The 21,267-nt window shown below is 49.9% G+C and overlaps 10 protein-coding genes and 1 non-coding gene across 11 annotated transcripts; 6 read left to right on the plus strand and 5 right to left on the minus strand.

The window, feature by feature from the left end:
* Nucleotides 1–13: 13 nt before the first annotated feature.
* FPRO_00377 (putative dolichyl-phosphate-mannose--protein mannosyltransferase) lies at nucleotides 14–2,440 on the minus strand (the record flags this gene model as incomplete). Its single annotated transcript, XM_031225458.1, has 5 exons — nucleotides 14–657; nucleotides 707–1,466; nucleotides 1,514–2,066; nucleotides 2,120–2,250; nucleotides 2,306–2,440. 5 exons carry the CDS (start codon nucleotides 2,438–2,440, stop codon nucleotides 14–16), a joined length of 2,223 nt encoding a protein of 740 aa, XP_031076093.1.
* A 680-nt stretch (nucleotides 2,441–3,120) lies between these two features.
* tRNA lies at nucleotides 3,121–3,192 on the plus strand. Its single transcript has one exon. It is a non-coding gene; the product is annotated as a tRNA-Arg (tRNA).
* Nucleotides 3,193–4,757: 1,565 nt separating this feature from the next.
* On the plus strand, nucleotides 4,758–6,676 carry FPRO_00376 (uncharacterized protein; the record flags this gene model as incomplete). The annotated part of the gene is made up of 2 exons (XM_031225459.1): nucleotides 4,758–5,810; nucleotides 5,858–6,676. 2 exons carry the CDS (start codon nucleotides 4,758–4,760, stop codon nucleotides 6,674–6,676), a joined length of 1,872 nt encoding a protein of 623 aa, XP_031076094.1.
* A 407-nt stretch (nucleotides 6,677–7,083) lies between these two features.
* FPRO_00375 (putative Mitotic-spindle organizing protein 1) lies at nucleotides 7,084–7,421 on the minus strand (the record flags this gene model as incomplete). The annotated part of the gene is made up of 3 exons (XM_031225460.1): nucleotides 7,084–7,146; nucleotides 7,210–7,287; nucleotides 7,350–7,421. The coding sequence occupies 3 exons, from the start codon at nucleotides 7,419–7,421 to the stop codon at nucleotides 7,084–7,086; spliced, it is 213 nt and encodes a 70-aa protein (XP_031076095.1).
* A 406-nt stretch (nucleotides 7,422–7,827) lies between these two features.
* On the minus strand, nucleotides 7,828–8,651 carry FPRO_00374 (putative kinetochore protein SPC25; the record flags this gene model as incomplete). The annotated part of the gene is made up of 2 exons (XM_031225462.1): nucleotides 7,828–8,375; nucleotides 8,426–8,651. 2 exons carry the CDS (start codon nucleotides 8,649–8,651, stop codon nucleotides 7,828–7,830), a joined length of 774 nt encoding a protein of 257 aa, XP_031076096.1.
* Nucleotides 8,652–9,127: 476 nt separating this feature from the next.
* Nucleotides 9,128–12,253, plus strand: FPRO_00373 (uncharacterized protein; the record flags this gene model as incomplete). The annotated part of the gene is made up of 2 exons (XM_031225463.1): nucleotides 9,128–9,251; nucleotides 9,306–12,253. 2 exons carry the CDS (start codon nucleotides 9,128–9,130, stop codon nucleotides 12,251–12,253), a joined length of 3,072 nt encoding a protein of 1,023 aa, XP_031076097.1.
* A 360-nt stretch (nucleotides 12,254–12,613) lies between these two features.
* Nucleotides 12,614–13,337, plus strand: FPRO_00372 (uncharacterized protein; the record flags this gene model as incomplete). Its single annotated transcript, XM_031225464.1, has 2 exons — nucleotides 12,614–12,864; nucleotides 12,914–13,337. The coding sequence occupies 2 exons, from the start codon at nucleotides 12,614–12,616 to the stop codon at nucleotides 13,335–13,337; spliced, it is 675 nt and encodes a 224-aa protein (XP_031076098.1).
* Nucleotides 13,338–13,689: 352 nt separating this feature from the next.
* On the plus strand, nucleotides 13,690–14,688 carry FPRO_00371 (uncharacterized protein; the record flags this gene model as incomplete). Its single annotated transcript, XM_031225465.1, has 1 exon — nucleotides 13,690–14,688. One exon carries the CDS (start codon nucleotides 13,690–13,692, stop codon nucleotides 14,686–14,688), a length of 999 nt encoding a protein of 332 aa, XP_031076099.1.
* A 200-nt stretch (nucleotides 14,689–14,888) lies between these two features.
* Nucleotides 14,889–15,595, minus strand: FPRO_00370 (uncharacterized protein; the record flags this gene model as incomplete). The annotated part of the gene is made up of 2 exons (XM_031225466.1): nucleotides 14,889–15,370; nucleotides 15,430–15,595. 2 exons carry the CDS (start codon nucleotides 15,593–15,595, stop codon nucleotides 14,889–14,891), a joined length of 648 nt encoding a protein of 215 aa, XP_031076100.1.
* Nucleotides 15,596–15,903: 308 nt separating this feature from the next.
* On the plus strand, nucleotides 15,904–16,683 carry FPRO_00369 (uncharacterized protein; the record flags this gene model as incomplete). Its single annotated transcript, XM_031225467.1, has 2 exons — nucleotides 15,904–16,003; nucleotides 16,061–16,683. 2 exons carry the CDS (start codon nucleotides 15,904–15,906, stop codon nucleotides 16,681–16,683), a joined length of 723 nt encoding a protein of 240 aa, XP_031076101.1.
* Nucleotides 16,684–16,837: 154 nt separating this feature from the next.
* On the minus strand, nucleotides 16,838–20,705 carry FPRO_00368 (putative Nuc-2 protein; the record flags this gene model as incomplete). The annotated part of the gene is made up of 7 exons (XM_031225468.1): nucleotides 16,838–17,020; nucleotides 17,072–18,843; nucleotides 18,898–19,690; nucleotides 19,744–19,794; nucleotides 19,861–19,983; nucleotides 20,444–20,528; nucleotides 20,704–20,705. Coding segments are annotated over 7 exons (3,009 nt in total).
* Nucleotides 20,706–21,267: the final 562 nt, after the last annotated feature.

Here is a 21,267-nt window from a genome sequence, read left to right on the forward strand (position 1 = left end):
ATTGATCAATCCCTTAGTCGGTGACTCGCCAGTTGTCGAACCACTTCATGTACTTGTACTGCTTGTGGTTACCAGTCATGCCCCAGCAAATGGGGATGAAGTAAATGTAGAGGCCGATAATGACGGTGTAGAGAATGCCATAAACGATGGTCTGGATGGTCTTGTTGCGGTTGCGAGTGAACCAGTCAATAAGGAAGCCAAAGTTGAGAATGGCAAAGTAGAGAGCCGGGTAGTAGTGATGCACATACGTGACACGAGCCATAATAACAAAGGGAAGGTAGTGAAGGAACCAGCCGGCAAGGGGGTACAATGCCGCGTAGTGAATGTGGTCAATCTCGTTCTCGCTTAGATCGTTGACACCTCGTTGCCATCGAAGGATGTACCAGACAATGACAAGACCAGCGATTCCAAGAGAAGCGGTGGAACCCCAGTAGATGAGAGGGTTACCGAGAAGGAAGTACTTGACGATATCATCACCCCAGCCGCACATACGGAGACCGACGTGAAGGAAAGGCCACTGCCACCACTTGGAAGCGAGGTCATCCTGCTTATCAGGGTCGGGAACCAGAGCGTTGTTGGAAGTCATCATAGCGACGTTCAGGTGGACGAAGTCGTGGAAGAATGGGGATTTGTAAACACCAGCCTCGGCGGGAGGGACTATATAAAGTTAGCATGAGTAGTCTGCATCGTTTTCTTCAAAACTTACGCTTGTCGTTCCAGTGAGCCTCAACGTTCCAGTGGGTGTATGTGTCACGGGGGTTGTTCTCCTTGGTGCAAGTAACCTCAATCTGCTTGAAACCCCACTGAGGAAGGTTGACGTTACCAGCTCGGAGGTAGCAGCCCAGGACCTCATGCTTGAGACGGAAAGCAGTAGTAAGAGTCCTGATCTTGCTGCGGTCACGAGAAGCAGAATCACGAACAACCTCAACCTTCCAGTGGTCCTTGTCGTCACCAACAGTCAGGTTACCGTAGCTGGAAACTTCCTTGTGGCCTCGGGTTACAGGGGCAGCGATGTCATGAGAGTGCAGGTTGCGGCCAGTCTGAGCGTGAATAAGTCGAATGACGGAGTTGTCACCAATGAATCGCAGATCACCCTCGGGGTTGTAGTCCTCCTCTCGGCGGTTGGGGTAGAAGAACCAGTCGTTGTTGGTGTCCTTGTGGTGGTAGCAAGTAACCTGCTGCTGCTTGGAACCCTCGGGGTAGGTCTGAACGTGAGAGTGAAGAAGACCACCACCGTAACCCATGTTCTTGATGGTAGCGCGAGAACCAATGGCAATCTCGAGAGGGCTGTCCTTTCCAACCTGGGTACCCTTGAGGTTAGCCTGGAAGAGGGAGCTCATCTGAGCATCGCCAGGGCCGGAGCGGTCGAGAATGGCGAAGTGCAGGGCGAAAGAGAGGAGGTAGATCAGGAAAGGGATGACGATGAGGCCAACAACACGGGTAATGACGTGGGCACCAAGAGTGGTCTATGGGTGGTTAGTCAAGAACAGATGCCAGTCATGATACTACTTACAACAGGCATCTTGGTGTCACCGAACTTTCGCCAGAGGTCCTCAACAGTGTAAAGACCGACAAGGGCAGTAACGAAAAGACCAACAAGCTTGACACTGCAGACACAGCCAATGCTGAGACCAGTCAGGAACAACCAGAAGAACCACTCAGGCTCGAAGCTGCTGTGTCGCTGGTTGTGAAACTTGGACCAGCAGAAGACGGTGGCAACAGTACCGCATAGGAGCATAGAGTCGAGCAGGATGAAACGGCTGATTGTGGTGTACGAGTTCTCGCAAAGGACCATCAGAGTAACGAGCCACACAGCAGGACGTCGAAGCTTGAGCTCACGGGCAGTGTAGTAAGCAAGGGGAATACAGAAGATACCGAAGGCCGCATTGAAGATACGCATGATGGTGTAGTTGACTTCCTCGGGGTACTTTTCGCCAGACTTGAATTCGAATGTTCCATTGTAGCCAGCCAGGACTCCAGAGAGACCGACGAGCATCTTGCCGAGAGGGGGGTGGACATCGAAGTAGTATTCATGCTTGATATAGTAGGAACCGAACTTGCCGAAGCTATCGAAGTATTAGAGAAGGTTTACGAGACGGCCAAAGTCAATTCGACATACTGAGCTTCATCCCAAGTAACGATATTGCTGATACCAATCTTGTAAAGTCGAGTGAAGATAGCCAGGAGAGTGAAGATCAGCGGGGCAATGACAACCTCCCACTGGTCGAGTGTTTGGAGCAATGAGGACTCCTGAGATGCGGTCAGTATTGCTCAATGGCACTTCCTCTATACACAGGCGCAGTACCTTCTTGACAAGCTTCTTGTTGTCCTCAGGCTGAGGAGTCGGGACTTGCAGGTTAGCTTGTCCAGCGACAGGACGCTGTCTCAGACCATCGCCCAGGTCAGCGCCTGAGGCGACGGCAGCCTTGTCGGCAGCCATGATTATTCAATCGTATAGATACCGGGTCGAGGTAGAAGTCGCGATGTTTGCAGAATGGATGTTTGATGGGGGCCAAAGGGGGTTGATGCTGGCGAAGTAAGCTCGACAGGAGGGAGAAGGGAAAAAAAGATTGGACGAGCTGTCGAGACTCAAGGGAACCTAGAAGGGAGGAACACCAGCTTCAGCGAAGGAGCCGTTTCTAAAAACCCTGTGATCATAGAAGAGAAACACAGGTCGGAAGAGGAAAAAAAGGAAGAAGAATCAGGAGAGGGAAAACGATAGAGAAAAAAAGAACTGGAGATGCCCGAGTCCAGAGAAACGAAACTGAACCGGTTCGGCTTGTGGTGGTTCTAAGAATATTACACGACAGTGAATCTCTTCTGTCCCCTGAAATGCCACATATGCTCTACGGGCGAGTCGTCACCCACGCTAAACAGCTGCTCCCGTACGGCTCCCCTTGGCGTGAGCTCCCGACCAGTCGATACTACCCCCACCTCAGCCTAGTCCAGCCTTCCAGCTCCCATGTCCGTCTTCGATAGCGCGTTGCACTGAATGTTTTAGGGGCAATCAGCTGCAGGGATCCAGGGATGAAATTCAAAAAAGTGGCGCCGTTCTCTGTCAGACTCTTTGAGGTAGCGACATCTACTCGCCAGTGAGCAAAAACGACAAGAAACACTCGAGGTCGCGTGGCCCAATGGCAAGGCGTCTGACTACGAATCAGAAGATTCTGGGTTCGATCCCCAGCGTGATCAGTTTCTTTTTGCTGTTCCTCGATCTGAGATCTGTTTCTGAAGCTTCTCTGATTGAAGTGTTTGTTTCCACTTGACCTTGAAATCGGTAGATTGAAACAGTCACATTCACTGTCAAGTCAACGATGAACTACCAACATCTAAAAGAGGCTTTTGTCTCCATGTCAGTACGGAGTAGTAAGAACCAATACACTGGGATTTCTACCATTTTGCTCGATCAAATTTTCATTTGTCGAAGGTCACATGCTTCTTCAAATCGTTGATTCTGATTGCAACCTCTTCAGACAGTGAGACATTGATTAGCAGACAGCTGTCTCCTACTAATGACGTCCATCTCTGCGACCTCCCTGCGCAAGCGAAGAGGCAGAGAGACATGCAGAGCCGAAGGCGTTCAAGGACCCACGGATCGTCATGACTGATGAACGTCGAATTACTGGGCAAAAACAGCCTCTCTCTGTTTGTCTTTTGTACTGAATCATGAGACACGAATAAGCTCAGAGTGAATGGTCTTTGAACACTACTTCAGCAACTGAGTTTCAGGGCTATGAACTCTTTCAGTATCGTAGAGTATCGAGGGAGGCATCTCAAAGGGTCCAGAAAGGGTCTCCCTGGCCTGACGGCTTCAGCGGAACATGCCCCGATCTCATCTGTGCCTCGCTTACACAGATGGCCTAAAACCAAGAGATTGACCGCCGAATTCAATTTGTTCCACCGTATTTTGCCGTCTTTGGCACCATTGATCCTGATCCTCTGCCTCTGTCGTTCAATTTCCCCACTACATTCCCTATATATCCGAATCCTCGTCTGATTGAGGTTACGACAACATGCGGTTTGATCCGTTCCCGTAATCGGAGCGTACCTTGCCTTGTACTTATGGAACTGACAAAAATGTTAGCTGGGGTTTCAACGGCTGAGAGCGAAACCGTCGATTTTGAATTGGCAAACCGACGGGATTGAATTCGTTGCTAACAGTCAATCTATGATATCCAATGGCAATCACATAAACAGAATAGATTTGGAGGTCTTCTGTGAACCACAATCCACAGTCACATGCTAAAAAACGGCCCCTATCTTCTTCCCCTTCTCATCGTTCCAAACGCTGCACTTACTGCATATTCTCCGTTTACCATCCGCTATTCGGAAAACTCCACTGAATGTCACTGGGGAACAAAATCGCCTTATGTCATCCAACTCCAGTCTAAAGTCAGAAGAACAGAGCTAGAGACGCCGTAGTCTCTGGCTTCTCCAGTCTCTCGTCATTCCGTTATTTTGAGGCGCCTGGTCTTGTGCCGTTACCGTTTCTCCTCACTGCTACAGTACCATTACTATATTGCAGTTCTCTTCTACCTTGCCAGATCTCCTCTTTCAGCGCCAGTCTCTGTCATCCTTCTCTCTCCTCCACTGTATCAGTATCGGCACAAGTACAGTACAGTACAATACAGTACAGTTCCAAACAACCAGCTCCTCTATCTTATTAGTGCGCCCGTACGGTATCTTGGATCGCCGCTTAGGCCTTTCCCTCTTCCCAACTTACTTTAAGCCTCCACTCCAACCTACCTACCAACTTGATGTCTTCCCTCGTCTCAGAGTTTCTCATCAATCCCGTCTTGCGTCAGGCTCGTCGATTTTCCGAAATCTCGCGATCTACCTTCACTGGCGATGGAGGCGACTCGACTGAACACGCTGACGCAGTGAGCGATTCCGGCCATCCTGATAGTCCTGTCTCTGCGCCTGTATCTGTACCTGTACCTCTGCCAGCACCTGAGCCGGCACCGGTGCCGATCATCGAGTCTCCCCTCACCAGACCCCTCAGCGTCTCGACCCAAGAAACAAGAGTTGAAGAACCCGAACCAGTTCCAATCATGTCCCAAGAAACTCCTCCCCGCGATCATATAGGGATTGCTCTGAGCCCGCTCAGTTCTCGTCGGATTCCGGAAGACGATGGTATGCGCGAGCTGCGATCCCGAATCCATTCGATCAACGCCCAAGACATACCCCAAAATGATAAAGCGCGGTTAATCCATGATATTCTGTTGGAGGGATATAAGTCATCCAAGACAGTGCCGCTTGTGAAGAAGATCCTCGAGAGTGGTGAAGGCTTGGATGTACCTCTGTCGCAATCACCGTCGTCGCCAGTATCGAGGCCGTTGAAGTTCTGGCAGAACCAACCGGATGAGGAAATATTCATCTTGAGCGAGGAAGACAAAGCACCGACGTATGTACCTGTGAAGCCTCCAAAACGACATGGAAGTGAGACTCCAGTGGAACCTTTAGAAGTAGTACCAGAAACGGAACAACCTCTTGGATGCCAACACTACGAACGAAACGTCAAGCTCCAGTGCTTCACATGTAAGAAATGGTACACCTGTCGTTTCTGTCACGATGCGAACGAGGATCACAACCTCATCCGTACAGAGACCAGGAACATGCTTTGCATGCTCTGTGCAACACCACAGAAGGCCTCGGACATGTGCATCAACTGCGGCGAGTTGTCGGCATACTATTATTGCGATATTTGTCACCTATGGGAGAACCGCCAGAGTAAACCCATTTACCACTGTAACGACTGCGGTATTTGTCGTCGAGGCATGGGCCTCGGCAGGGACTTTTTTCACTGCAAGGTGAGAATAGTCATGCCTCTATAATAGTGATTGCTAACTAGCTGTAGACCTGTCGGGCATGCATCTCAACCTCGATTGAGGGCTCTCACAAGTGTATCGAGAGGTCAACAGATTGCGACTGTCCCATCTGTGGCGAGTACCTCTTCACTTCACCACGGCCTGTGGTCTTCATGGCTTGCGGTCATAGTATTCATAAGAAGTGCTACGAACAGCATATGAAAGTGTCATACAAATGCCCGATCTGCAACAAGAGTCTTACGAATATGGAGAGCCAGTTCCGAAATCTGGATGTTGCCATCCAGACTCAACCCATGCCGCCGGAGTTCCGGGATACCACTGCCGTTATTCTGTGCAACGATTGCTCCGGAAAAAGTACTGTTCGATATCACTGGCTGGGTCTGAAATGCTCCATATGCCGGTCATATAATACGGTAGAACTGAATATTGTGGGAGGTGACCGTGCAGGATCTCAGCCGTCTGCTGAAATGCAACCGATTGTGGAAACTGGACGGGATGCTTCTGGATCTGTGAGTGGGAACCGAGCACCTATCACAGTGGGAAACAGGCGCAGACATTCGTCCCACGGTGTTGAGGCTCAATACCGCGCTCCAGATCGGGTTGCACGATCAGTGTCCCCTGGCAATATGGGTTTCGACTCGATCATGGCACACCTGCCACCAGATGAAGAGTCGGAGGACGATATCCTTGGAATTTGGAGAATTCGAAATCGTGGCAACAATGCATCTGAGAATGATGAAGATTCGGAGCTGGATGATCTTAGCGATACACTTTCAGACGCCGAAGAGGAGGACGACGATGATGACGAAGAAGACGAAAACGAAATTGTTCTTATTGGACATCGATGAGCAATCACAAAATAGCATGATATAAGATCAAAAAGGGTTGGCTAGGCTGTTTTACTGCAAGGCGTTTGGGGGGCTGCATTAACTTGGTGGGGAGAATACCAGTTGGAGGCTACCGACTGCCTATATGTGTACGAAGGGATGTGACTAGGTTGGTGGTTTGCATCTTGGGCGCTTATTATTCTGCGCTGATTTTGGGTATTGGAATAAGATTCGACGGACACAAAGTAAGGTAGCATGATTGTTTGAATATGTACCTAGGGCATGAGTACAACAAAATCTCTATTCTGGCAGAGTCTTTTGCGCCGGTTAAGTGAAAGCATTTCCCTATGAACGCCTACCGAGACAATATTTCCATAATTCCAAATTCAATTCGTGTCAAATCTCTGTACAGAGTTCATTCCGCTCACTCAACGTCGCCTTGCCGTGGCTGCAGGTTGCTGGGCCTCTTGTCTGAGTTCCTTGATAACTTGCTGCACGAAAACACATATTAGACACTCTTTCAAATCGGAGACACGTAAAGTTCAATTACGTACCGCTAAAGCCTCTGGGTTCACTCCGCGCTCAATCATCGAGATGCAGATTGATAGAGTTCGGCGATCAAGGTGACAGTTCTGCGATCTCAAGTCAGCGGTCGGGTCTTCAGTCGTGTTGGTTTATGGATGAGCTATCGTACTAGGATAGTAGAGATCTCATGGAGAATATCTACGGCTTGTTGCGCAGCGGCGTGCTTATCTGGTTCAGGCATGATGATGGTTGGTGGGTTTTTGATATGGTGTATGAAGAGAGGGAAGTGAAGGGTGGAGGTTGATTGATCATGGCGGGGAGACGCGGGTCGCGGTTCGGTTTGGGCTGATGCAAATCATGACACACAATAAAGAGCAAAATGTTGTAAAAACGACGTGGTTACCGGTGCTTTTAGAAGGAGGTTTCGACATGATAATCTTCTTGAATTTTTTATTTTCAACCGATCGTGTTGGTAGATTTAATTGCTACTTATCTAGGAGGCTACTTGAACAGACAGCCCCAAGATCTCTGAGATAAATTCAAAGGTGATTTTAAACAAAACAATCAACCAAGGTATAATTATCGTTCTTAAAAACAGCATTATCGCACATAAGCGGTCGTCGCAGCATAATACATAAATCGGTTCGTTAGGTCTTCATAGCCTCCACAAACAGCTCTCTCATTCCCTTCAGCAGAACAACCAATTCCCTCGACTCATTCAGCTTGTCCAGCACCCTCTCAACCTTCTCCCGCTCAATCTTGGGTCTGCAGTGCTTCACATCGTAATCGCGCGAGCTTGTAACAAGTTCAAACCAAGCCTCACGTTCCCAGTCCTTCTCATCAATATGCGTGTACACAAACTTGAGACGATCGTCATGGCCAGCGCCTTCAATCTTGAGGCATAGGTTGGTGATCCAAAAGTCCAACTCGGGGACGTTGAAACGAGACTGTGCTTGTTGCTGTTGAGCGTATTCGCGCTGCGCGGCAAGCCGGGCTTCGATCTCGGCTTGTGTTTGTGCGATTTCAGCCTTGAGACTGTTGCGGGTTGCGAGGTGGTTATCGCGCTGGGCAGCGAGGGAGTTAATAGCGCTCTCCATCTCGCGCGTTTCCGCCTCTTCCTTCTCGATTGTTTGTTGGTGCGTCGAGGTCTTGACTTGAATGATCTCGATGTCTCGCTTCTTCATACGTTGATCCTCTGATGAAGTGGTTAGTAGATACCTTATGCGCCGGCGGTTTAGAGCATACCTTGTAGCTCAGCGACGTTCATGCGAAACTGGTTGCGCTCTTCGAGGACGCGCTTACGGCCCTCTTCAATGAACGCATCAAATCGAGCTGTGAACTTTGCCATGCGATCGCGCAAGTCATCGAAGCCAAAGTTGATGTTGGGCAGCTGGTTTGCGACAGAGGGGCCGACTGGGGCCATGCTCTGTCGCATGCTGGCAGATAGGGAGGACTGAAAGTCGGTAGCCATTGCGTATGACTTAGGGTCGTGAAGTTGCTTGGCTGGTATTGTTTTCGACTTCAAATTCTTGTTCCGTAGGGTAAATGGGCTTGATCATGAAGACACAAATTGGGCCTTGTTCATGTATGTGTGTATGTATTTACACCGCGAAATTGCGTTGCTCGGTCGACTATTAAATGTGGCGCACCTCGCTTGCACCGCCACGTGGGGCCGTCGAAAGCTTCACTTCTCATCGCATGCGCTGAGCGTCTCTTACTTCAACGTCTACTAATACTCACCGATACTTCTCTTCGATAGATATATTTCTACCTGCCTAGCCAAACTCTTCATCGCATGACCTCATATGACATAGGATGCCTTTTTAGTGCTTCAAATACCATTGACTCCCGCTCGAGACTCTCTTGCGACTGTACTAGCCCATCTCGCGATGAAGAAAGGAAAATCGGCCAAACTTTCAGCACATTGGAAATCAAGACTTGGGCCAAATGGCTGAGACCAGGCGACTTACGGACCTGATCCACGGTCACGTAGGAAGTCTTACTTATATACCACCTGAGAATGCGACAGCGCAACCTGGGACTTTTCACTCCAGTCGCGTAACTGCTGAAGGTGAGTTTCTACACAATCCCTTGCGCGCATCGCAATATTGACAAAGATGTCTAGCGCCACACTTCAAGATTGTTGGATCTTCAGCGGAGTTGTACCCGCCTTCAAAAACTCCTTCTCCAGAGATCTCGTCCAACCTGTGGCAGGAAAGAAGAGTTCAAAAGCGATGGCTTCTTCAGGCTCACCCCGAAGCCTTCATGGGTAACTCAGCACTATCCGAGCTTCTGCAGGAGAACATGAATCGCTACTCAAAGGTCGAGGGAGAAGTTAGCGATCAACCGTTACTTGCTATCGGCCAAATGACGAATGTGTCGGATCATTCAAGACTCACTGGATCACCCATGCTTGCGGCTGCTACGGGAGAGTCAGGAGAGCTGCTTAGACTGGCTCGGATCGATCAATCGAAATGGAAATGGGGAAATGACAAGCGCACGACTCTTCAGCCTTCTGTGATAGACCCCGATGATCCCGAGGAAGAGGCCATTTGGGCCAGCGATGGTCTGCCAATCTCCCAAGTCAAATTCGCAACCAGTCTCACACGATATGATTCCATTCGCTGGCTCATCGTTCAAAAGCAAACTTCGACCACCATTCTCCATCCAGAGTATCACAAGGTTCCAGTGGCTCAATCGTCCGCTTCCGATTCCGACATTCATCAACCACGGCTGTCGCGAATCGATCCTAACCCGATCCTGACCGTCTCCCATAAGTCGACTGGCGGTAACGCGCAGGTAGATGTCGCATTCAATCCAAATTCTAAGGGCCTTCCCCCACAGATCGCCATCATTGACGAATGCGGATATTGGTCCATATGGGACATCGTAGGGGGAAACAAGCTGAAAACACGACTTCTACCTTACTCGTGCGGACATATCTCGGATGGATTATTGAATGAATTGCCCTCTACGACAGAGCATCCCGCTGAAAAGCACGGGGTTCTATTTGTCGGCACAGCCAAAGTGGACAGTTTCTGGGAGGGTGGTTCACAAAGTGCTGGTGACTCTAAAGGATACGCACAACGATTCAGTCATCTACTGATCTGGAACAGGGAGAAGTACGAGGTCATAGATCTTGTGTCGCACATAGCTCTGCCTCGACTCTCGTTGTTGGCGCGTCCAAAGTCCAAGCCTGATGCAATTCTTGACATCAGAGTCAGCCCAGCCAACCAGAATCACATATTCGTCTTAACTATGCGCACCATTTACTGGATTGACTTATTTGCGAAAAGCACGCTGGAGGAGGAGGTAGGACCAAACCCGACTATTCTGATATCCAGCCCTCGTTTGTTGGACAGAGAAGGATTGCGAATGACAACATGCCTTACTTCAGAAGGTGGACAAGAGACTGCTATGGTGTTCGTCTTTTCTCCGACTCATAGACAACTTCAAACCTACTGGTTCGGACAGTCAAAGTCAAGCGGCCTTCCTTATTGGCATCGTGACACGCTTACTCTTCCTCAAAATGCTGGATCGGCCAGTGTTGATATTCAATCACTCGAAATCCATCCGGTCAAGCTCACGCGGGATGGGGACGCCTCGTCTGGCTTTGGGGCCGATTATTACCGTGCAGGAGTTCAGTTCTACCAAGGCAGCATCCTGAGCAAGAATTTGGGTGTGCAATACTGCATCTGTGTCTCAGTCAAAGATCGCAATATGCAGATTACGTTACCTAGTGGGCGGGTTGGTCGTAACAAGTCAGACGAAGCACAGCGCTGGAAAAAGAAACGAAAACAGTTCATTAGACATATGGGAAGCACGTTTGTGCTTCCCGAAGGCATGGCTGATGATAACATCAAACATGTGGTAAAACATAACAATCGATCCAAGGACCTCGACAAGATAAAGAGCAGAGTATCTGCGGTCTTGGGCCCTGTAAGCTTGAACCTGGATGGCTTGTGCCGTTCTCTTCAGAAGACGTTGCTGGCTATTTCAGACAGCCTTCATGATATACCGCCCGCTTTACTTTCAGCTATTCAAGAGAATATCACTGAGGGGGTGGCTGAAGGGAGACTGCCCCTAAAGACTTGGAAAGAAATCGGCAACGAGCTTGGTCCGATAGATTTACGGAATGGTTTTCACGAAACACAACCCGATATGCTCGATTTGTTTGCAGGTTGTGATGGACAAACAGTCGTGACGCAACTCGGAAGACAGACTTCGCAGGAGTGGATTCGAGAACTCGTCAGCTTGTCGCATCTTAACCAAACATACGTTGACCTTTGGCTTGATCCGCTGGAAGGAAGAATACCCCAGCAAGAGGAGGAAATAATAAGGGGATGGATCGCAGACCTAGCTAAGGATATGTTTCTAGCAACAGCCGGAGTCATGGTTCAAGATGTGCCTCTTCTAGGGCCGGCAAGCCAGGAGGAAGATGGACGAGCTCAGCCCACTCAGTCGAGTGTAGTTCGAAACAAGTCATCGCAGTCATCAGAAGGTGGAATTCCTTCATCACCTCTCGTTGCGACACCAAACAGTGCCAATGATGCAGCGATCAGACGATTACAGCTCCTCGCACCATCATTGAGATTGGACAAGATGGAAAATGTCAAACCGTCTAAGGTGCTGTCATACTGGCCTACTGAGCGTGGTATCAGTACAGATGACTACATATCTAGTGTTGCCGTTGCTACTGATAGGAAGTTTGACGACGCAAGGTCACGACTGCAAAGGATCGAAAACAAGCGCAAGGCCCAGAACGACAAGTACAAACTTCCACCATTTATGAGAGAGGGCAGAGACCCCAAGGCCATCAGGACTTCGGTGCGAACTACAGCGGGCAACCCCATGTCTTCGCCGATGCGTCCTCGGAGAGAAGAGCCCATGGCACTGCCGCCGATATCTGTTGCTCCCACGCCTCAAACCATGTCGAGTCAGCAAGGCATACCTTCGTCTTCACAGAGTCAAGGGCTCTTTGGGCCATCGTTTGCTATGAGCCAACCTGTATCGGGCATATTCGGGGATAGGAAGAAGGCGAAGAAGAATAAGAGGAAGAGTGGATTTAGATGAAGCAAGCGAAGCAAATTACCGGCGTATTGGCTATACATTCAGGGTTATTGATGATATACATGACATATATAATTGCTATTGTTTAATTGCTAGTCAGGAAATCATGAAGATTGGTTGTTTCTAACTGTTGTTTGGATCGTGCGACCTTGAGTCTGTTATTAATGTTCATGATATTCAGGCTTGGGCGCTTATGTAGGGGACCCAGTGCTAAAACGTCATCCCAATTGTTAATGGTTCACTTGACTTACTTACAACCAACATCATCAACTCAACCATCACCACGAGCTTGACTCAAAATCCACAAAACGAGCGGCTTCAACGAGTTACTCACTGTAGGACTATTCAGATCAATCTGGCATCATGTCTCATTGCCATGATGAACATTCTGGTCATGGCCACGACCACGACCATGAGCATGATCACTCCGACGACATCACACCAGCAGTACAGTTCTCACTCTACAGTCAAATCAACTTTGATCACATTGTCACTCTGAATGAAGCACAGCGAGATGCTGGTCAGAAAATCGTCAAGAAGACGTGGCAAGAGAGGCTTAGCGTTGAGCCTGAGCTAGAGAGCGATGTTGATGAGCAGCTTCTCATGACAGTGCCGTAAGTACCGATAGATCTTATGGACAAATATTTTACTAAGCTGTATCAGATTCACGGCCCAAATCAAGCTTCACTCCATCCTCATCCGCACATCCCCCTCAGCCTCAGCCCCCAAAACCCTCCGTCTCTTCATCAACCGGGACGATCTCGACTTTGCAGCCGCCGAGGAATCAGACCCTATTCAAACTCTCGAGCTCTCCCAGACAAGTGATCTGCAAGAGATTCCCGTGAAGAGAGCCCTGTTTGGAAAAGTGCAGCGGCTGGTGCTCTTCTTTGCGGACAACTTTGGCGATGGTGATGAGGATGTGACCCGTATCTCGTACATCGGTTTCAAGGGCGAATGGACTCAACTTGGCCGAGCGCCTGCGAATATCATCTACGAGGCTGCTGCAAACCCGGGAGATCATAAACTGAAGGGCACGAGTGTGAATCAGATGGGGAGTGGTATTGGAGGGAGGGGTCCTGGAATTTAGAGAGGCTCAAGGTCAACGACAGTGTTCACCAACAAGAAAAAAATATTAAATAGAGGGACTAAATGATAAAGTCTCATAAACTATCAAATAAAAAATCAATTTAAACCTCTTCGTTTGAACTATTTCATAGCATCCATCTTTCGTCTTGAATGTCGTGCCTTTTCACTACAGCCAATGCTAGCCGGGAATTCTCCGGGCGCTGCAAAAGCTCTCCGGTATATCTCAACCTCACCCAAAATCTTTCACCACTATCAACCGATCCGACCCATCGCCCTCAATATCCCACCCACGGCGGCCCAATTGCTCTTCTCGACAGCGTCACCGCCGCCGTCGACACGCCGCCTTCAAAAAAATGCCTCCCCGTCTGCCAATTCGCCTGGCCCTCCCACGGCCCTGCGCCGTCGCCGCCCGGCCTCTCCTCCTCCCGCTCACAGCTACCCGCGGTGTCAAGTATGGATGGACCACGGCTCCTCCTCGCAGCAAGCACAAGCGATTCAACCAGCCCTCTTCCGGTCTTCCTGCGCTCACGAGTGGTCCTGCTGCTGCGCTGAAGCGTCGGGAGAACACTACACCTCTGCGCTCGGGTGTCCTTGCTACCAAGAAGGGCATGACTAGTGTGTTTGTGGGAAAGACCCGTGTGCCTTGTACTGTGCTCCAGCTCGATCAGGTCCAGGTCGTCGCCAACAAGACCAGGCAGAAGAACGGTTACTGGGCTGTGCAGATTGGTGCGGGTTCGCGTGATGGTCGAAACGTCACAAGCCCACTGCTGGGCTACTACGAGGCCAAGGGCATTGCACCCAAGGCTGAGCTCGCCGAGTTCAAGGTCCGAAACGAGTCTGGTCTTCTGCCTGTTGGTGTTCAAATTCTTCCCGACTGGTTCAAGAAGGGCCAGTACGTCGATGTCAAGGGCCGATCGCGGGGTATGGGTTTTGCTGGTGGTATGAAGCGCCACGGCTTCTCCGGTCAGGAAGCTTCGCACGGTAACTCCAAGAACCATCGAACAATCGGTACAACGGGTCCTTCTCAGGGCAGCGGTAGTCGTGTCATGCCCGGCAAGAAGATGCCTGGTCGTATGGGTAACGAATTCGTCACAGTGCAGAACCTCAAGGTCATGATGGTGGATAACGACTTGGGTATTGTGCTAGTCGGTGGACCTATTGCCGGTCCCAAGGGTCGTGTTGTTCGTCTTCAAGATGCCAAGAAGCGAAAGGCTCCTCCTCAACCTCATCGTGAGGCTGCTTTGGCTACTCTACTGGAGCGCAACCCCGATCATGAGGTTAAGCTCCAAGAAGCCCGGGAGAGGCATCTTCAGCTGAAGAATGAGAGAGAAACGGCGCAGCTTCAAGATTAATGACTTCTACCGTGGATTGTAAGAGGGACTTTGTACTACGTATGATAAAATGGGAGAGATCATAAGCGGGCTTTTTGTATTATACACACACACACCATCTACTGTACAGATTCGACTACAACCGGAGTACCCAGGGTTATCAAATTCATTTTAACAACAATTCTCGCCTCCCATGTTCCCTTTGAGTGACCCATCATGCCTCACTTGTATTCGACCTGCTTTCGAAATCCTCTTGTAGGAGCATCGTCCTCCACAGCAGGAAGATCCTCACCACCTCCAATAAGCGCCTTGAAAGGATCGCCATTATCCAAGAGGTCCAATCTCGTACCATCGCTCATGGTAAGACTCCACTCTGTAGTTGAGAAGAATCCCTTGCTGGTAGGTCTGTTGCTAGCAAAGCGCATAACACCCTCGCCCTTTGTGCCTCGTACCGAGAACCAGATATCGATACGGCCGTGAAGCTGGTTCATCTCGCCGTGGATCCAGGGGATTTGGTGCTTGAAGTAGATCTCGTCACCTAGAAGATCGCGAGCCTCTTGGTTGGTTCGTAGAGCGTAGAGTGTCGAGGAGACGACGGGTGAGGACATCTTTTGGTAGTTGAAGATGGCTACTGATGAAGCGGCCACGATGAGGAGGAAGATGGGAAAAGTACGGCGCCAGCGGAATGTGACATCAGCTACATCTACACAATCACCAATGTCAGTCTGATTCAATGGCTTATTGAGTCTCAATTGTCCGTACCTGGAAGCTCTCGGTCCGCCCTCCTCGACATCATGGGCCCATCTCCAGGCTTCGGCGCGGGAGTCATCCATCTTCTCTGTGCTGGTCTCAATGTGACAGTTCTCGACTTGAGAACGGCCGCCAAGCGTCGTCGGACGATCCTAGGTAGCGCTAGTTGTTGCGACATGGTGATTTTGCGCTCAATTTCTGGTGATCAACTGAATGGGAGTTGATCAGCTGAGGCTCAATTCCATTGCTCGATATCGGCGAAATTTTACTACCGGACGCCGATCCGATGTTGCTTGCTTGAGGTGGGGCAAGGGCCGGTGTGGCGTCATAAGGCTGAGCCTCACTTCAACCTCGTGGACAGTTTAACCATGTGACTGACGAAAGACAGGCTCTTACATCAACAACCTGGCCTCAACTGTTCCTTATTCTAATGCCCTATATTTTCTCCTCAGTTCAAGTCTCTCATCGGATCTTAGCGACTTTATTATGCCTGCGTATCAGGGAACGACAGCCCGTTTGAGGCGCACGTTTCACTATCCAGAGGAAGACTCAACAGACTCACAGCCTGAAGCCTTGGATGAACAAGGTATACCATAGCAGTCTTGACAAAGTACCAAAAATATACATCTAACACTACTCTTAGAACAAGAAGACTACATCAATCAGCTCGCAGCGGAAAACGCCGCTCGAGATATTCAGTTTCGCCGGTTCCTCCTCGCCATACCCCTCCTGGCGACCATCCCCTATCTTCCCGCTCTCATCAACCCTCCTACAGCACTTCTCGCTCTTCTAAGCCTAACCTCTCTCTTTTCTACGGCCTATTTGCTTCATCACCAACCACCAGCATCATCAGGAATTCCATTCCTTGATAGATGGGCAAAGCCTCAAACTCCACGACCAACTCGCCCTCCATCATTATCAACAAGGGAGTCTTCCAGTGTGTTTGACGATGATGATGAGGGCGAGGTAGACGATGTGCCGTATGTTCCTCGTGGGAGGCCACGACAACGCAGGACTTCGTTCAGTTACATCGAAAGAAGGTCGCCGCTTGAAACTTATCTGCCCTATCTAAATTTGGGCCTCGGCCTAGTTTTGATTTTGATGGCCTGGGCAATAGGCAGAACAAAAAGCGAAGCCGTGTGGCCCGGAATGGGATACCTGCCCTTGGTCGTCTATGGTATTATTCTGGTGTCAAAGATGGTCATGGGCAGTGTTGACCCAGAGAAGGAGTTGTCGTCACTCAAGTATGACTACAAAGGTGCCTAATCATAATAATCAAGCATTTAGTTAAGTTGGTAAAACAAGTGCAAATACACAGTGATGAATAGTTCTATCCGATCAACGCATGTCTTCAGATCCCTCTTTTTCTATCCGTCCCGGCCATTTCAGTCGTTATTCGGGCATTTCTCATTACAGCCATCTACATGTCTATCGAATCATTGAAACGCAAAATACCATGGCTTTTCAGAACTCCATCAACACCCTTGGGTGGTCGAGGGAAAGGATCAGTCATTGGGCTCGCATCCGGTGCGTCCGATGACTTGTCTGTCACCAAAGCCAGCCCATGAGACTTGATAGCATCTACCAGTGCCGGTACCATATCCTATCGGCAGTCAGCAAACAGTTTAAGCAGAGAATAGCAGTTTCAACATACCAGTAGTCGAGAATAGCATATTAATCCCATGAAGTTATTGCTTTGGGCAATTCTCACAACCTCCTTAATAGAGGTACTGCGCCTTCCACTGGGCCCTGAGGTCTCCTCTCGTCCTAAGTCGTTACACAAGAAAACAGGGAAATTCGGCTGCTTCCAATTCAAGGCTGTACATAGTCGAGGGCTGAAGCTGCTGAATACAATCGACCGGACTACATCAGGAGCCTGTGCACGTTGTGTTCGTGCATGCTCGAACACAATAGTGAGGATTGAATCGACAAACACGTTGACGTCCAAAGCAGGTCCAAGCGAGAAAGCCTTTTCTTCCTCGGGAGTTGGGTACAGTACTTGGAGGTTAACATGCATTCCAGGGTTGAGTAAAGCAAGTGCTTCCTGAAGTGTCACGCCGGCCGTCGCAAGGATGTGATAGACCTCAGCCATGCTTTCAGCTGACTTGGTCTTCAAATTGGGAAGTTCTGCACGACTGTTGCTCCTGATCGTCATAGAAGTGAATTGTTCCAGAGTCAATCGGCAGACAGGAATATCAAGACCACCGCAGGCTATTGTCCATCTAGGCCAGAGCACAGGGACACCGTCACTGGTATACTGAACAAAGAGCCTTACATAATCGCCAGAGAGACTCGATCCAGTTACAATAGCGCTCGTTGGTTGATTGAATTGGCTTGTTGCTTTCCAGTAGGTTTCAAAGTCGGTAATCTCCAGAGGTTGCCCTTGGAATGGCTTGATGACCTGCACAGTGAAGCTGATCTGGCCAATGGCGCGAAGGCGGGGATCAAACAATGGCAAACAACATGCTGAAGAGCCCTGTAATCCCTTGAAGATGCTTGATAGGGCGACCGTCTTGGCAATAACCTTTGCGCCATATGTGGGGAACACATCGATATCGAGGCTGAAAGTATCCAAGTTGTCAACCTGGAAGGATACGATACGAGTGTCTTCTTGGAAAGGTAGAATGATATTCTTCGGTATAAGATCTGAAACTTTTGAAGAAATCGTGAGGCGAGCCGCAGGGTATTTTCCGTCCTGGAAGAAGACAAGGGGCTGTTCCTCGAAATCCCCGAAGGAGATCTGAACAACTGTCTTTGTGTCGAGGAAGTTGTGTCCGTATCGGCGCAGAGGGATGATTGGAGGAGGAAGCTCGAGTTCGGGGATCGCATCGGGGTCAAGAGACATGGGCAGAGGCGCAGTACTTGAATCCATAGGACCCAAGGCAGGCTGCACCATGAAGGGACTGGCTCGTGGGCGTGTGTTGAAAGGGGTTAGCAATTTCATACATGCAAGGTGTCCCTCCCAAGCAGCATAGTACATGGCTGGAAGGTCCTTCTCATCCACAATGCTTGCATCGACCCCAACCTTGAGTAGTGCTTGAAGACAATCGACATTGCCTTCGCTTGCAGAATGCACCAGCGGTGTCCATCCATAAAGTTTATCAATTTGGTCGAGATCAGCGCCGTATTGCTTGAGGAGCAGGAGCAGTTCTGAGGTTTGGCCAGCTCTCGCTACGAGATGCTGAGGGTAAAGGCCTTCAGCATCAGGTAGGATCTTGGCCCCATGCTTCAACAGCATCTCAACCACGGCCACCGAGCCATGTTCGCAAGCGAGGTTCAAGGGGACATGATCGGAATCAGAGAACGGGTCTATACGTGCAGATCTAGCCAGGAGAAGTTCGATGCAGTCGAGATGTCCGTGGATAATAGAGTGAATCAAGGGTGTGAAGTTGTCGTGGTCAATGAGGTCGATGGTTTTTTGATTTGCTACACGGTAGTCAGCCAAGTAAATCAACGCCCAAATATCATTCAGCAACTTACCGTCCAAGAGGACCTTGAGCATTTCCAACCTTCCATGAAGGCTGGCATAGTGCAGAGGAACCCGGCCGTAGACATCCGTTCTATCCACAACAACATTGACCGACAAGCCCCACTCCAGGACGTACTGCTTCCCATAGATGGCAGCTTGGTGCAGGCAATTTCTCTCATTGATATCATCATAAGAGTGGAGATCAACGAGACCTGTATCGAGTAGGACTCGCAGGGACTCTTGTGGAGCTTCTGAGATGGCTGCCAAGAAGGTCCGCGTGAGCCTTTCCATCAACGAGCTATCTCCATCTCCGGTGTCGTTGGCGGAGCGCATCCGTTGAAGGAGATCCTTCAGGGACTCGAGGTTTCCTGTGATAACAGTATCAAGTAGCAGTGTGTCTGCGTCCCCTTCATCAGTACCGATGAAATGCTGCGAGGTCACCACGTGCCCTGACTGAAAGTTGACTTGGATTCCATCCGACCAAGCACCAAGCTCTTGTAGACTTGTGGTGGCCTGATCAGAAAGCTCGCTGATTACCGTGGCATTGAAGAATGGCTGAACTTCGACGGCTCTTGAAAGGTAGAGCTCCTTTGTCTTGGACTTTGATGTCTTGTCCCACTTTTTGAGAATCTTTGAGAAAGCAGTACCGTTGATCTCGACAAACTGTTGGAGTTTGTTTAGGTCGGTGGCAAACTGCTGGAAGCCTTCCTCGAGGGTAGTGAACTTGGCTGAGCGCCGAGAGACGCCATGACGAGACTGTATCACCTTCTTCTTGTCAAGTAGCGTCTTGAGGCGGATTTTCAGCTATGGTATGTTAGCTGCATGTGTCATTACTACGTTTCGGACGTGATACAAACCTCGGCTTCCTTCTGCAGATAGAAGGCGTTGACCTTGTCAAGTTCCCGTTCCTGTTCCTCATTTAGCAACCATGTCGGGATGTTCATGACGAAGACGTAACACCAGAGTGAACTTACCAGTTGGAAGAAGAAGGTTGCTTTATTGGCCTGGAGAGCGGCCTGGGAATCCACGGGGGTGGCTGAGCGGAGAACATCGTTCTGCGAGGTTAGGGTAGGGGTTGCAGACAGCTTCTTGATGAGCTACATGGCAGCGTGTCAGTGGAAGAAGTCTCGAGAGTTGGTCGAAATGCAATATGGTGGCGATGAAGAAACGTGGATGTGTAGGGGAGGGCGAATGGAAAACAAGGAATTGCTTTTGGCCAGCCACTGTCAGACTGCGCAATACTTCATACCCAAGGCGATGGGGTCTGCGAATGAAGCAGGGCATATACTCGGAGAATGATAGCCCAGAACGGCAGTGGGAATAGCAAGGGCAAGGGCAGGGACACGACTAGGAAACTTAGAAGCCAGCTGGCAACCAGAGCTGAGAAATGCAGACCGAGCAACTGGAAGAGGAAGGATTGTAAGGGCCTTGGAAAAAGTGATAGTGGACCGAGCACTGCAGCGTGGGAGATGACAGCGGAGTCGGTAGATGGACGGACGCCGGGGCTCTCGGTGGCAGGAACGGAAAGGTTAAGGGGCGGGAATGACATGGGCGTACCTTTTTCAGGGCCTTATAGTTGACAAAGCTGGCAGCATATTCGGGCACCTCAAGCTGACGCTTCTGGATCTGCTTGCCAAACTTCCTATAGGAGAATGTGAGTAAGCTATGCGCTCATAGTACAGGCCATGACGGCGGAGTTGTCGTTCGTCTGCGAAGAGCTTCCAGCTCAGAGTGGGCTCTTGAAGGGTCCCTGAACCACTGCGAGCTGGACAACTGTCGACGAAGAAAACGAGCAAGGAAGTACGGATATATCTTACATGTTGCGGCGTGGGCGCCCGCGGGAGCTCTTGGTGACTTAGAGGGCAGACGAGGAAGCGGATAGGTGACAAGGAATGGCTGACTTGGGCGATCACTGTTTGGAGGGAGAAGTGAGCGAGGATGTGTGGCTGAAATATGCGAGTTTCAGTGTCAGTTACAGCGTCCGTGTGGTATCTTGCGTGTGTTTTGTGTGTATGTGCAACAGTGCAGTGTTGAGGGGGAGGGTAGGTAGGTAGGTAACGAAATAGAGAACAGCCAGGAGCGGAGACATGACCAGGTCAAGCAAGACAGAGACCAGAGCAAGGAAAGGCGTCTTTGAGAAGCTCCATAAAGATGCACATGAAAGATGAGCCGGGCATTAAAGGTGCATGTCAAAGTCGGACCAAGATCAGCTCAGCCCAGACCAGACCAGGCAGAGTTGTTGAAGAGCCCCGGTGGAGTGTGAGTTGAGACCCTGTGGATGCGTCCCGTTTCTTCACAGCAACGCAAGCAACCACTTCCAAGTAATTCCACTTCTCTTTTCCTCTCTTGCACAAGCCTGTCATGTATAGAATGACACACAC

This window comes from Fusarium proliferatum (genome assembly GCF_900067095.1).
Source record: "Fusarium proliferatum ET1 genome assembly, contig: FPRO_scaffold001, whole genome shotgun sequence".
Taxonomy (NCBI): domain Eukaryota; kingdom Fungi; phylum Ascomycota; class Sordariomycetes; order Hypocreales; family Nectriaceae; genus Fusarium; species Fusarium proliferatum.